This window comes from Mustela nivalis, assembly GCF_964662115.1.
Source record: "Mustela nivalis genome assembly, chromosome: 1".
NCBI lineage: Eukaryota > Metazoa > Chordata > Mammalia > Carnivora > Mustelidae > Mustela > Mustela nivalis.
The window spans coordinates 203,201,563-203,216,785 of record NC_139020.1 but is presented as its reverse complement, the minus strand read 5'-3'; the positions used below and the strand labels follow the sequence as shown (position 1 = coordinate 203,216,785).

The following is a 15,223-nucleotide window of genomic DNA, read 5'->3' as shown; positions in this document are numbered from 1 at the left end:
CACCATGAAAGGATAAAGGGTATAGGTCAGCGGCATTTGGTACATTCACCGTGTTGTGCAACCGGCACTTCTGTCTAGTTCCACACCGTTTTCATCACCATAAAGGAGACCCTGTCCCTGGGAGCAGTCACTCTCCATTCCCCCTCCCCTAGTTCCTGGCAGCCATGAATCTGCACCTGTTCTCCACAGGTCACACACGGGGGATCCTACACCATGTAGCCTTAGTGACTGGCCTTCACTTAGCGGGCTGTTGGAGGGTTCACCCGTGGCACGGCGTGCATCGGCATCACGTTCCTTTTCACGGCCGAGTCCTCCTCCGCTGTGCGGACGGACCACAATTTGCATATCCTGCCATCCATTTGCGTTCATTTGGGTGGTTTCTTCTTGGTGGTTGTGGGTGAGCCTGCTGTGAATGTTCGTGTGGGAGGGTGTGTTGGAGTCCGTGTTTCCAGGTCTTTGGAGTCTGTACCTAGGAGTGGAATTGCTGAGTCAACGGGTGACTGTGTTTCACTTGTTGAGGAAGTGCCGGACTGTTTCACAGCAGCTGCGCCATCTTCTGTTCTCACCAGCAGGGTGCTCCACAGTGTCACCGACGCTGGGTGTTTGGGTCTGTTTTTCAGTTATGGCCTTGTCGTTGTGAAGTTGTATCTCATTGTGGTTTGGATTTCCATTTCCCTGATGACTAAGGATACTGAGTATCTTGTATGCCTTTTGGCCTTTTGTGTATCTTTGGAGAAATGTCTCTCCTTTGCCTATTTTTTAGTTTATCTTTTTATTATTAAGCTATAAGTGTTTTATATATATATATATATATATTCTGGATACCAGGCTCTTATTAAAAATTTTTCTCCTTTTTGTAGGTTGTCTTTTTATTTCCAGTGTCCTTCAACATACACAGGTTTTTAGTTCTGATCAAATCCAGTTACCTGTTTTTTCTTTTGTTGCTTATGCTTTTAGTGTCTCAGAATCTCTGCCATATCTGAGGACAGGAAGGTTTCCTCCTGTATTTTCCTCTAAAAGTTTCTATAATTTTAGCTTTCATAGTTAGGTCATTGGTGCATTTTGATTTAATTTTTTTGTGTGTATGGTGTGAGGTAGGGATCCAACTCCATTCTTTCCTGAGGGGAGAGCCAGTCTTCCCAGCACAGTTTATTGAAACGACTTTTCTGTTCCCATTGAATGGTCCTCGCACCATTGTTGAAAACCAGTTGAGCATAGTTGTATGGATTTATTTCTGGACTGTTCAGTTCCAATCCATCGACCAACCCCCACATGTCTATTGTGAGGGCAGCACCACACTGTCTGGATTACTGTAACTTTGCCCTAAGTTCAGAATGCGATTTGAGTTGTGTTCTTTTTCAAGATTATTTTAGCTAGTCAGGGCCCCTTGGAATTCCATATAAACTTGAAGATCAGCTTTTCCATTTCTGCAAAAAAAGGGAAAAAAGCCATTGGGATTTTGATAGGAATTGCCTTGAATCTTTAGATTGCTTTGGGGAATATTGCCATCTTGATAATGTTAAGTCTTCTGATCCGTGAGCATAAGATTTCTTTGCATTTATTTAAATCTTTAATTTCTTTCAGCAACATTCGTGGTTTTTGATGTACTTGTCTTGCACCTCTTAGGTTAAATTTATCCCAAATATCTTATTCTTTTTTTTTTCTTAATTTCATTTTTGGATTGTGCATCATGAGTGTATACAAATACCACTGATTTTTGTGTATTTTGCTTCCTGCGACTTTGCTGAGTCTGTTTATCAGCTTTAATAGCCTTTGTATATTCACGAGGATTTTTTTATATGCATGTTACCATGCCATCTGCTAATAGAGATGGTTTTCTTTCTTTTCCATTGTGAATGTCTTTTCGTTCCTTGTCTTGGCCTAATCGCTGCAGTGGAGCCTTTATTACTGAGCTGAATAGAAGTGGTGAGAGGAGGCATTCTTGTCTTGTTCCTAATCTTAGGGGAAAAGCTTTCCATCTTCCACCTGAGTGTCTGGGAGCTGTGGGCTTTTCGTAAACACCCCTTTGTCAGATGGAAGAAACACGCTTCTATTCGAGTTTATTGGCTACTCCTTTTCCTCCTTTTGTTCTTCTCTGCTTTGGATGGTGGCTTGGGTCCTGTGCACACGAGCGGTCCTCCCCCACTAACGCCGGCCCAAGTGCATCACTACCACCTCTCCTGGTTCTGCTTCTAAAGGAGGATGCAGTGGGGGGGGGGGTGGGCAGGGCTGGGGAGCAGCAGGAGAGGCTTGGTGAGTGTGTACAGGGGTCTGGGTTTGGATCATCAAGAATTACTTGGCCTTCCAGCGCCCATCAATGCCACCTCAAAGTCAGGATGCCACCTGGAAATACTTCCTGACTCAAAATCAGAGAAGCTCTGTCTCTCTCCATAGGGTTGACGTCTGGTCCTGGAGCTGTCGCCTGTCCCTTTACCCTGCCTGGAGTTTTGTATGTCCTCTGGGGCTGGAGGGCTAGGCAGGGCCCCGGGAGCACACAGCCCAGGTTGAGACACTCACTCTGTGTCCGCATGCGCTCAGGAGGGCTTGAGCCAATGCCCTCACTCATGTCCCAGGCCTGGTTTCCTTCTCTTTCACATGGGGATGAAGGCCTTCCTGCTCCGACTCGGCAAGCCGTCATCCTCTAAGTGCTTTTGCGTGCAGCCCAGCACGTGTGCAGTGCTCCAGAAAGAACAGCTGGGAATGTTCAGGAAAATCAGGCGGAGGATCCAGATGGACTGTCCCCATCCCCTCCTAGTGCCAGTGTTGTCCATTCCCCCCTTGCCCTCCCCGAGTGTCCACCCAAGTCGCAAGGCCTCCCTCTGCTTCCCCAGGACCAGTCAGCCTGTGGGAGGCCCCTGGGGAGTACCTGGGGAGGGCTGAGCAAAGCCCTAGTGTGGATTTCCCGACCCCCTCCCCGGGGGGGCAGGGAGCTCACCTCCACCAGAGGTGGCTGCACTTCCAGCTGAGCCTAACTCCTCATGTCCCCACGCTCACGTCCACTCTCAGCCCCCTTCCCTTCCAAACCCAGCCCCGAAGCACAGTGTCCCTCCTTGGGCTTGGCCTCCTTTTCCCAAATAATGTTCTGTGCCGCCCTGGCGTCACTCCCATTTCTTTCTCTGCTTGCCAGAGAGCCTCCTTGCAGGCTCCAGGGTCACAGAGACGAGGAGCGGAGGACTCTCACTGCCTCCTGCCTGCCACGCACCCTTGTGTGGGTTGCGGGCCCTCAGGCCTCCCTCCGTGTCCCCCAGGAGCTGGAGCTGCATGGCGCCACATGCCGCCTGGCCCTGACTGTGAGAGGAGAAACTGAGGCTCAGGGAGGTGCCTCAACCATGCACCCTTGCTCCGACGGCTGCCCACCCCCACCTCCTGTCCAGGCAGGGCTGCAGTCTCCAGCCTCCTTGGGGTGTGGAGAAAGGACACGCTGCTGGCCCCTGATCTCTGCCAAAGAGGGGAAAGCTGGCCTGGACTTGGCCGGGCCTTTCTTTCCCCGGGGGGCTGCCCATCTCCCATGCTGGGATGTAAGAGGTAGATCCAAGGGCACCACGGTCAGACAAGCCCCAAACACGCCATCCCAGCTGCAGCCTCTGGTGGCGCTCTTTTCTTGAGCCCAGTCAGCAGTGGTTGGCCTGGGTGAGGCGGGCTGAGCGCAGAGCACCTTCCGCCACAGCTGTGGGGGGCCGTGTACAGCAGATACTCAGGCTTGGGAGCTCTGCGGGGCCTGCTCCAAGGGCAGCCTTACTTAATTCCCTCTGGAGTTTTCCTATCAGTGGTGGCCAGGGTGCCGCCGCAGGGGGGGCAGCTGGGGCCGGCTATTCTCTGATTGCTGTGGTCGCTGCGCCCCCTGCTGGACACCCTGCACTTGCGAGGCTGGACCCTGGCAGGGCCGGCCCAGGAAAAACGGGTCTCCCCCTCAGAAAAGCTCCCACCGCTCAGTTTCTCGAAGTAGCGCCTGTTACCAGTTCAGCAGAGTGCGTTGACTGGAGCATCTTGGATGTTTTAAGCGATTGAATCAATTTTTAAAAAATTGATTTTAATTTTTAAATTTTTAAAACACTCACATAGAATCTGTTGTATAATTTGAGCTTTTTTTCACTGCCCTTTATATTAAAACTTGAAGTTCTATTAAAACAGCAGGAAAAAGGGACATCGGGGGGCTCAGTCGGTTTAGCATCTACCTTCGGCTCAGATCATGATCCTGGGGTCCTACGATCGAGCCCTGCGTCGGGCTCCCTGCTCAGCAGAGACCCTGCTTCTCCTCTGCCTGCAGCTCCCCTTGCTTGTGCTCACCTTTTCTCTCTCTGGCAAATAAATAAAATCTTAAAAAAAAAAAAAAAGTAGGAAAAAGAAACCAAAGATGAAATTTGATACTGTCCTAATTAAACAGGACCACTTGGCCTAAGTCGGAGTTGACAAACTTTTTTGCTTTGTAGAGGGCCTGATGGTAAGTGCCTTAGGCTTTGCAGCCATCGGATCTCTGTTACAAAGACTTGGCTGCATGGTTATCGTGGGAAAGCCCCTTTGGCTTGTGGGCATGGCTATGTGCCAATAAAACTTTATTTACGATAACGGGCCCAGCATGGTGTATATGTCCGCCCCTGCCCAAAGGGTCTTTGAGGATCCATCTAGCTCACACGTTTACAAGTGGGGACATGGAATCATAAAAAGTAAGAACTGTCAGAAGTGTCAGGGAAACTGATAATCTGAGTATCCGGGTCTCTCCCTTCATCAACATGGACATCTCAAGAGCCAGAGTCGCCTCACATGCAGACAGGGTCCCAGCCTGTGGCAGGCAGCATTCACTGGGGCCATGGGCCGAGCCCGAGGTGGTTTTGCACACCCATATGCACCAAGAGCCAGTACTGAGGGGCCCAGCTGTATCTCTCCAACACTAATCACCTCCCGTGTTTGTGTTCTTAGTTCACAGGAAATGGGCCATGCGAAATGAACAGTGTCCATAAGAGTGAGCATGAGAAGAACCTGGAACACAGCAAAAAGCGCTCTCGGCCCTCGCTTCTCCGTCCGGTATCTGCACCAGCCAAGGTAACCGTCAGCTGTGCACATAGATGTTCCCCTCTGTGGACCCCCAGCAGCCTCCCCTGTCTGTAGATGACCTAGGGAGCAGTGTGCAGGAGCTGTAATACTAGTTGGCTTTCTACCCTGAAGAAGAGCTTTTTCTTCGTCTCTTTTTATTGGGTGACCTACTCTGGGTTGTAATCCGTGACTTGTTGTTCATCTTGGCGTCTAAACTGGCTCAGATTTGGCCGGTGGAACCCCCTCGAGCTGGCTTCTGTGTCCTCTAGATATAGGCCTTGCATTGGGAGATGGTTTTTGTAGGGTCTTCAGTGCCTCGAGCAAGCAGCCAGGTTCTGGTCTGAGTCCAGCTTAGAGACAGAACTCTTCACAAGATTTAAAACCAAAGTTTCTCTGGGCTCATCTTGTTCTCCTCCTGTTCTTGCCCCTGCCACCACTGTCAGAGCTTACAGGACAAAACAGGCAGGGGGAGAGGTTTCTGATCCTTCTTCAAGGGATACCACTCCCTTCCTCTCCCAACTTCATAAGGCTCCTGCCTAATACCAAAGCCCTAAACTGCCAAAATTTAGAGATTTCCTCCACAGGGGTCCCGGGCAGACCCCAGCCAGTCCCTCGGGCCTTCACAGCACAGAGTTTCTCTCCACAGAAGAAAATGAAACTCCGAGGTACCAAAGACCTGTCCATTGCTGCCGTGGGGAAGTACGGCACCCTGCAGGAGTTCTCCTTCTTCGACAAGGTGAGCCGTCGAGGCTGGCCTCAACAGCTTGGTGTGTAGGACGGGAGCCCCTGGGGAGGGACCTGGTAGGCTGGGCAGTGGCTGGGGCAGGCTGGGGACAAGGGGCTGGCACCAGCTCGCACGGTGGGAGGCGGTACCAGCAGGAGGCAGCAGAGCTTGGGGCCCACGCAGATGTGAAGGCACACTTTGGTCTCCCTGAAGCTGTGTGGCTTTTCTAAAGGCCGGTGGCTGTGGGGCTCCCGCCCGGGGTCAATAGCTAGTTGACCCCAATAGCTAACAGGAGCCAGCGAGCTAGTCTCACGCACATTCCCTCCAGGCTGTGAATTAGTTGTCTGGAGACCATTGCCCTGCTGACCGCAGCCCGTCACTTGAGAGCACGTGCCTCTGTGAATTAGTTGTCTGGAGACCATTGCCCTGCTGACCGCAGCCCGTCACTTGAGAGCACGTGCCTCGGTGACTCCGTGTTCACCTAGTGGGGCCTGAGCCAAGTGAGGGCAGGGGGTGAGGAGTGCGGGTGGGGCTGGCCCTGGAGGGTCCCCTCATCTGCTCTCCCCGCAGGTGCGCAGGGTGCTGAAGAGCCAGGAGGTCTACGAGAACTTCCTGCGCTGCATCGCGCTCTTCAACCAGGAGCTCGTGTCCGGTTCCGAGCTCCTCCAGCTCGTCAGCCCGTTTCTGGGGTGAGTGACCCTTGCCAGGGCTTCCACGCAGGTGTGTGTCCGTAAGCTCTGTTTACCCTTCTGTTGCTTGTTGCTTGTGGAAAACAGTAAATGCTTTCTTTGATTTCTGTTTGTAAATTGCTGTGGTGGTGGAGGCCATTCTAGATTGAGCCGCAGTAGAGAGAGAAAGAACACAGACAGGTCCTGGCCCTGTTCTCCCACCGTGGCGGCCCGGATGCTGATGCTGCAGAGTCCGCCCGTCTTGTCAGGTTTTCCCCTTGCGTGCAGAGTTCCTGCGTCCACCCCATCGGTCAAGATACGGCTTCAGCAGCACAGGGATGCTTGTGTTGACCTATAATAGCCACACCCGTGTCCGTCTGTCCTGCGTGCCACCCGGATCTGGGTCCCACACCCCTGGCAAACCTCTGATCTGCGCTCCAGCTCTGAAACTTAACCAACGGAAGTGTTCCGTGGGAGGAATCACACCGTACATAACTGTCGTGGACTGGGTTTTCTTCACCCAGAATAATCCTCTAGAGATTCCCTTTGATATGTGCTTTTAAAAATTCTGCCAATCAGAAACTGCCAGGAAAAAAGAAGCAGCCACTCGGCACCCCTGCGGGCCAGAGAGAAGCCGTGGTCACCCGGTCAGCAGCCTGCTGCCGGTAGCCTGTGCCGTGGGGTGTGAGCACGTGGACAGACCCCGGGGGCTGGGGCGGCTGCTGGGGGTGCAGAAGTTTTCCGGGAGGCAGATGCACGGGCACCGTGCGCTCTAAGAAGGGAGAGGCCCCAGCACCGCCTCCTGCTCCTCAGCTCTCACATGTTGGACGAGTTTCTTAGACAGTCTTAGTTTTCCTGTTGTGAAATGGGGATTTCTAGAGCTACCACACACAGCTTCAGAACGCTGCAAGCGGGCCCTACACGTAAGACCTTTAAAACAGTGTCTGGAATGTGGTGCGTGCATGGTATGTAATGACTGTAGGAGCTTTATTCAGCCCTAAAGTCATCCTCAGGGACAGGTGCTTCCTGACCCCTTTACTGTTAATTAGGAAAAGTTTTTTAAGTTTTCTTTTTAAATATAAAATAAAGCACAGGTCCAGGAATCCGAATGACGGATGACTTCAGTCATTTTTAGGCAAAGCCCCTTGTGCCCACCACCCAAGTCCCACACGGACCTTCGCCACCCCCAGGGAGCCCCTTCCTATGCTGTCACATCACGCTCCCTCCCCCCTCAAAAGGATCCCTTGGAAGTGAGCACCTCTCCCCACTGAGGTTGGCTCAGGTGCTGTCCAGCACAGGGCTCGCTCTGGCCGCCTTGTCTGGGTTTGGTTTGGTTTTAGAACATGTCTGTGAGTCTCTCCCTCCCACTTGATTGCCTGCTGTCTCTGTGCTGGCACGCCCCGCCCCTGCAGTCCTGTCCTCCATGTCCCTCTGTCCGTCAGGGGGCGGTGGTGTCCACATTCTTTCTGTGGCTCCATCGTGTATTTATATGTTCTCTGCGAGTTGCAAAAGAGAGAACCTCAACAGCATTTTTCACCTTCTGGCGGCCCAGAGTAGATGTTTGATTTCTCCCTTTATTATAATGGCTGGTTGACGAGTCACACTCCTGTCCTATTCAGATCGATTCTTTTTTTTCTTTTTTTTCTTTTTTTTTTTTTTTTTTTTTTTTTTAAAGATTTTATTTATTTAAGAGAGAGACAGTGAGAGAGAGCATGAGCGAGGAGAAGGTCAGAGGGAGAAGCAGACTCCCCGTGGAGCTGGGAGCCTGATGCGGGACTCGATCCCGGGATTCCGGGATCATGACCTGAGCCGAAGGCAGTCGTCCAACCAACTGAGCCACCCAGGCGTCCCGATTCTTTTTTTTCTTAAAGCATCATGTGGGCTCATGGACACATTTGATGTGCTTTCATATATTTTTTATTTTTTTTTAAGATTTTTTTTTTTTAATTTATTAGAGCATGAGTGGGAGGGGCAGAGAGAGAGACTCAAGCAGACTCCCTGCTGAGCGCAGAGCCTGACTCGGGGCTTGATCCCAGGACCCCGAGATCACAACCCAAGCCAAAACCAAGAATGGAGTCGGATGCCTGACCAACTGCACCACCCAGGCGCCCTGGTTTTTTTAGTGTATTTTAAGGATGGGGAGGCTAAGGCCCAGAGTGAATACTTCTCACTTTGCTGAGAGACCGCTCTTCAGAGAGAGCTTCGCCGTGGTGATGGGTGAATCTAGGGTGGCCCAGCCCAGAAGCCGGCGCTCCGCCCATCCTCTGCCCTCAGGACAAGATGCTGTCAGGCTGGGCTGCAGCAGCCTCTTTTTTTTTTCTTTTTAATTCGGTATATCTTGGATGTTTTTCTTGGATGTCTTTTGGTGTCAGCCGTGAGCCTATGTGATTCGTAGCGACTGCGTGCTATTCCCTCGCTTGTACAAATCGAGGTTTTCTCAGCAGGGTCTGTAATGAAGGACTTTGTCTTCAGTTTCTACAGTCAGTGCTACGGTCATGCTCCATAGGTTGGGATACTCAGAGGTCAAGTTAGGGTCGTCAGGCAGTGCTTCCTGAGATCCAGAGGGGGTACACACGTCAGGGTGTCCCTTTTCCTTGGGTTCACTCTCCCAGGCTAGTGAGGATCTCCTGACACTCTGAAAAACGGCCCCAGCAGCACAGCGCCATTACTCACCCTTGGCTGAACCGTGGCTGGCTTTTTGTGTGGACTTGGATTATGTGCTCCTTCCCCTCAGCAGTGTGTGTGAGCTCAGAATCAGAACCCTGGGTGTGGGTCCTGGCCGAGGAGTGGGCGCGGTTGCTGGAAAGAGGACATGCTGTGGTGGGCGAGGGGCCTAGGGACGCCTGTGCGGGGCGGGCGTGCCCAGTTGGGTGCATCACTAGCCCCAAGTCTGGATTGGGACCCTGCTTCCTATTAGCACATCAGAGTTTCTTTGTTTGCAGAATGGCCAGCACTACCTCCTGCAGTTGGCAGGGGCAGGGGTGATGATTAAGGGAGAAGAATGAAGGAGCTCGGAATTTCAGGTGCTGAGCAGGGGGGCAGTGTTGGGTTGGGGTCCGCGATTCCCATTTCCACATGCCGAGAGCGGTGTGGGGGGAGGGCCCCAGGGGTGTGCAGCGAAGAACTACAGCGGGCCTCTTTGTGACGCCTGGCTGGGCTAACAGTCACCCTCACAAGGCCTCTTCTCGCAGTGTGAACCTCCATCTGGGTCTGCGCGCCCAGGGGCAGCCAGGAAAGGGGGTCTAGAGATCGGCCACCTGCCGACGGCACAGCCAGGGTCAGGACTGGAGTGGGCTGTGTCGGAGGGACTGTTCCCCCTTGGAGCATTGACAGTTGGCGTTTATCACAGCTGCAGCGTCAGATGTCGTCTGCATGGGTTTGTTGATGTCTTTCCACCGTGCGTTTCCGTTTGCTCGTGGGTTTTCCTCAGGAGTGAAGTTGGCAGGGGGTCCCTACGGCCAGGGCACAGTGGACAGCCATCTCAGGAGGGGGCCTTACAGTGCACGAAGGAAGGGAGCTGCGGGTGGCAGGATCGCTGTGCCCCGTCAAAGTAATGCATCCTTGCAGTGGGATTTTTTTATTTTTTTGAGATTGTTTTAAGTAATCTCTGTACCCAGTGTGGGGCTCGAACTCACAACCCCCAAATCCAGAGCCACACGCTCCACCGATGGAGCCAGCCAGGTGCCTCTCAGTAGGATTTGATACTCCTTTAATCACAAATCCAGGTGACATTGGGGAGCAGTTGTATGAAGACCTTCCCATTGCATGGCCATGACATTGTGACTTGTGAGATCGCATCTGCAGGGGGTTTTCCTGGGAAGGATCTCCCTCAGGGAGGAAGATTCCGGAGCAAGAGTTGGTGGACTTTTATCTGTCGAGGGCCAAGGGGCAGTACTACTGAACCCTGGCCTTGTTGTGCAAAAGCAGCCACAGGCAATACTAAGCAAATGGACACAGTGGTGTACCAATAAAACTTTATTTGCAAGGACAGGCACGGGCAGCTTGGTAGTAGCTTACCGACCCCCAGCCTGATGCCTGGCCCTTTTCAGTGAAAAAAACCTCACTAATCCCAGCTTCTGCCAGTCTAAGTTGTCTATTCCAGCATGTTTCAAGGCTCGCCCGTTAGTGTTGGCACGTGGCAGGTGACGGAGGGGTGAGAGGCAAATTTACTCACATATTTGAGCATAGGACACACACCTGATGCTCGGTTCCCCCTCGCCCCTGACGACCATTGGCAGGTGTCTGCAGGAAGCCATTCTCAAATCGCTAGGTCCCTCCCAGAAAGCCCCAGGGAAGCCAACTTACTGTTTGTCTTTGTTTCTGAAGGAAATTTCCAGAACTCTTTGCACAGTTCAAGTCCTTCCTGGGGGTGAAAGAGCTGTCATTCGCCCCGCCCATGAGCGACAGATCCGGGGATGGAATAAGCCGGGAAATTGACTACGCGTCTTGCAAGCGCATTGGATCCAGCTACCGAGCACTCCCCAAAACCTACCAGCAGCCCAAGTGCAGTGGGAGGACGGCCATCTGCAAGGAGGTAGTGCTCCCCTGCGGCTCCTGTCAGCTTACATGGTGCATCACCCCCCACGCTGCAAAAACCCCATCACCCATGTTTTACATGAAAGAACTAAGCCGCGACCCCACCCCACACCCCAAATACTGACTAGTAGGTGCTGGGATGTGGTAGCAGACAAAATGCCTGAGCTGAGACGATGGCTTCTTACCCTGCTGGTAGCTTTGGCAAACCACAGAGCCTTGGCTTTGGCCTACTCCTCCCTCTAGGTTTACATGTATTTCTGCTAGGAGCCTGCTCTGTCCCAGATTTGGTGCCCTTGGTATGTCTCCGTTTAGCTTGACCATTTGAATACCTTTTCAGGGTTAATAGACAGGCTGTTACTCTGTTTCCAGAATTCAAGAGTTCTTGCTGGATTTCAGGATACGTAGTCCAGGGGTCAGCAAACTAAAATCCAACCCTATGCCTGTATTTGTAAATAAAGTCTTATTGGCACATACGTATGCTCGTTCATTTACATAGTGCCTGTGGCTGCTTTGCCAGGACAAAGGCAGAGTTGGATAGTCTGCCGACAGGGGGTTGGCCCACAAAACCTAAAATACTTATTATCTAGCCCTTTACAGAGAAAGCTGGCCAACCCCGGAAATAGTACAATTTGTTTACTTGACCAAAGTCCTGTTTTCTCCTTAAACTACTTTAAAACTAAGGTTGCTCTTGGTTTGAGAAGCTAATTTCCTGTAAAATCCGGATTATATGACTTGTCTTCATATCTTTTATGATGGACGGCACAGTAAATGGTTCTAGCCACTGAAGCCTACTGCACTGGTCATAGCATTTCCTCTTGGTGCAGGTTCTGAATGACACCTGGGTCTCCTTCCCCTCGTGGTCAGAGGACTCCACTTTCGTCAGCTCCAAGAAGACACCCTACGAAGAGCAGCTGCACCGCTGTGAGGACGAGCGTTTTGAGGTGTGTGTGCTGGTGTTGCTGGGATGAGGGAGGCGTGGGGTCCGAGCCTGTCCCCTCTTCTCCAGTTTACTCTCTCTCTCTCCACCCCTGGTTGTACCCCCATCATCCTCCCCACCCACCCTCCCCCAGAATCTTTTCGAGTATCTGGGATTCCAGCACTTTCCAGCAGGGGGCAGCACCAAAAGTATCCCCCGCCCCTTTTTTTTTAGTAGGCAAATTCTACCAAACATTTTTTTTTTTTTTCAGTGACCAAAAGTGTCCCTTTTCCGAATTGCTAGCCTTCAGGCTGGCTAGGCAGTGGTACTATTTGTTTCCGTTTTATTTTATTTTATTTATTATTATTTTTTTAAGATTTTATTTATTTGACAGACAGAGATCACAAGCAGGCAGAGGCAGGCAGAGAGAGAGGGAGTGGGGGAAGCAGGCTCCCTGCTGAGCAGACAGCCCGATGCGGGGCTTGATCCCAGGACCCCGAGATCATGACCCGAGCTGAAGGCAGAGGCTTAACCCACTGAGCCACCCAGACGCCCCTATTTGTTTCCATTTTAAATAGGCCTATTTATTTTTCCATCGGAATGCTTATTGAGGTCTTGTATATTTACACGCAGCAAGTGATCCCGGGGAGCCTTCTTCCCAATGGTCACAGCTTGTAAAATCACGGGCACAGTGACACACCCTGAGATCTTATTCTCATCTTCACAGTTGAACTTATATTTGTGTGTGCGCATGTGTCCACGTGTGTGTGGTATTCTCCACCACCAAGATACCGCACTGCTCCCCCACCCCCTGGGATCCCTCCTGCCGCCCTTGGTGGCCCTCCCTGCCTCCCTGCTGACCCCTGGCAACTACCTGTCCTCCATCTCTGTCACTTTGTCATAAGTGGAATTCCAGTGTGTTACCTTTGGGGACCGCTCCCCATCAGCCCTGTGGAGTCATCCTCAGGGCTGCGAATACCACGACTCCTTCCTTTTTATAAATGCCATCGATACCTACAAAGTGGGTCAGCCTGGGGCCCATTGCCCTCCCCAGATGGGTCCATCTGTGTTCTGGCCGCTGGATGTCTGTGCAGTGGTAAGGAACCCACAAGTCCAGCCCTGTAACCAGCCGTGCTCGCTAAGGGCCCCCAGAGCTGCCGCATCAGGGCTGCCATGGCCTGGCATCCACCATCATCCCCTCAGGGACACAGAAGTTACTCAGTTCTGTCCACACATCTCTTCTGCCACCTCGGGCCGGTCCCCAGGGCCCCACTGCCCCCCAACAGCTGGCCCCTGCCTTCCTTTCCATAGTTAGATGTCGTCCTGGAGACCAACCTGGCCACGATCCGCGTGTTGGAAAGTGTGCAGAAGAAGCTCTCGCGGATGGCGCCTGAAGACCAGGAGAAGTTCCGGCTGGACGACTGTTTGGGGGGCACGTCGGAGGTGATCCAGCGCCGCGCCATCCACCGCATTTACGGTGACAAGGCACCAGAGATCATCGAGAGCCTCAAGAAGAATCCGGTCACTGCCGTCCCTGTCGTCTTGAAAAGGTGTCCTCCAGATGCCCCACCTGCCATGGGCAAACCCCGTGGAGCTCATTAGTGCTGTTTGTCACAGTGTGATTGGGAGGGGGTCCCCGGGACCTCAGGCTGGCTTAGTGTGGTTTCCAGTCCTTCTTCATTGCCCCATTCTACTCCCAAAAGAAAAGCATGACTGAGCAACTGTCTGTGTCCTTCTAGAACTTTCCACTGTGCACATAATCCTATCTGAACATGAAAAGTAACTATTTTAAAGCACAAATAGTATTGTCCTAGCTTGCCATTTACTTAGTGACACATTGTGGGAATCTTTTGTGCTAGTGAGCAGGTATTAATTATTAATTAAGTGGCTGCCTTTGACCATGCACTGTCCTCAGCCCTGGGGTTGCAGAGCTGAGCCAGGCTGACATAGTCCCTTTTTTGTGGGGCTTGCAGTCAAGCGATTAAGCCTAGTGATGGATCCAGTACCTACCAGAGTGTGTCAGTGCCATGGGCCAGGCCAGGGATGAGGGCAGTGATATTTGAGAAACTAAACCAGACATTGGTTCTACAGAGCCACCGCTCCCTCCCTCCCTCTTTTCTTCAGCACGGAGCCCATGGGCCAGGCTGGGCACTGGCTGTCCCGAGTTTGGAATGCGCTTGGCAGGGCCTGTGGGTGGATGACAGGCTACCCGTGCAGGGATGACGGGTGGGGGCCTGGGGTTGTCCCCATGCTGAGCCCCTCTGACCCTGCAGGCTGAAGGCTAAAGAGGAGGAGTGGCGGGAGGCCCAGCAGGGCTTCAACAAGATTTGGCGGGAGCAGTACGAGAAGGCCTATCTCAAGTCCCTGGACCATCAGGCCGTAAACTTCAAACAGAACGACACCAAGGCCCTTCGCTCCAAGAGCTTACTCAATGAGATCGAGAGCGTCTACGACGAGGTGAGGCTCTCTGCCCAGGACAGAGCTTACCAAGGATCCTGGCTCCACCTCTGGCTCTCCCAGCTTCAGGCAGGCTGCTGGCTGTCTGTGCCTCTGTTTCCCCAGCATCTGTCTTGCAGGGCTACATTGGGGTCGAGGGGATGTTTCTGTGGCACTCAGCTTTGAGCGGGTCCAGGGGGAGGATTGTAGCGGTTCCCCTGTGGCTGGTGGGGGCTCTCCCCTCCCTGCTTACCCCCGGGGCCTTGATGGACCTTCCTTCCAGTGACTTCAGCTTTCATTTCTCCGCCGCCAGCTGTGTGCCCGGCACAGGTAGACCCTGAGAAGGAATGTTCCATCTGACCCATACTGACAAGACCTTGTTATGTGGCACCAGCGTCCTGGGTTTAGCAGCGATGAAACAGGTCCAAGACGTGGCCACTTGCCGAGGCCAGTTACAGGAGACCAGGGCTCCGTACCCTAGGGCTCTGCCTCTAGCCACGCCCTGCACCTTCTTGCCAACTTTGACACAGTCAGGCTCTTGGGGCCTGAACCACAGAACTGGGGCCAGGCTGTGAGGATTTAGGCTTCGAAAAATGCGTGCAGGGAGTGAGCTACTTGCGAGAGCCTGTGATAGGAAGCCCCTTCCCTCCTGCCTCCCTGCCGCCGGCCACCCTCAGCCCTGCAGGGCCCACCTGCCGCTAATTGGTTTCTTCACTTGAATCCTCGAGTCAGTGGTCCAGGCCTGAGAGCGCCACCGCCACTCCCCCAGCTAGAGTCTGTGGGATATGATCAGAATGAGAGTCGGTGACGTGACCCATGAGGCCCTCCATGGTCACCACTGAGTTCCTTTTTCATGGGAGCCAAGAGGAAAGGGGCACAGTACTGTTTGGGGCCAGACCTTAGCCCATCAGC

The 15,223-nt window shown here is 52.7% G+C and overlaps 1 protein-coding gene across 2 annotated transcripts in view; it reads left to right on the top strand.

Moving 5' to 3' along the window:
- SIN3B (SIN3 transcription regulator family member B) overlaps positions 1 to 15,223 on the top strand; it is a 34,922-nt gene that overhangs the window by 11,145 nt on the left and 8,554 nt on the right. For both annotated transcript variants that reach the window (XM_082744990.1, XM_082744991.1), the window contains exons 6-12: positions 4,918 to 5,040; positions 5,678 to 5,767; positions 6,326 to 6,444; positions 10,750 to 10,957; positions 11,784 to 11,900; positions 13,187 to 13,425; positions 14,149 to 14,332. In XM_082744990.1, the coding sequence (XP_082601116.1) occupies positions 4,918 to 5,040; positions 5,678 to 5,767; positions 6,326 to 6,444; positions 10,750 to 10,957; positions 11,784 to 11,900; positions 13,187 to 13,425; positions 14,149 to 14,332 (1,080 nt within the window). The remainder of the gene's footprint in view (positions 1 to 4,917; positions 5,041 to 5,677; positions 5,768 to 6,325; positions 6,445 to 10,749; positions 10,958 to 11,783; positions 11,901 to 13,186; positions 13,426 to 14,148; positions 14,333 to 15,223) is intronic.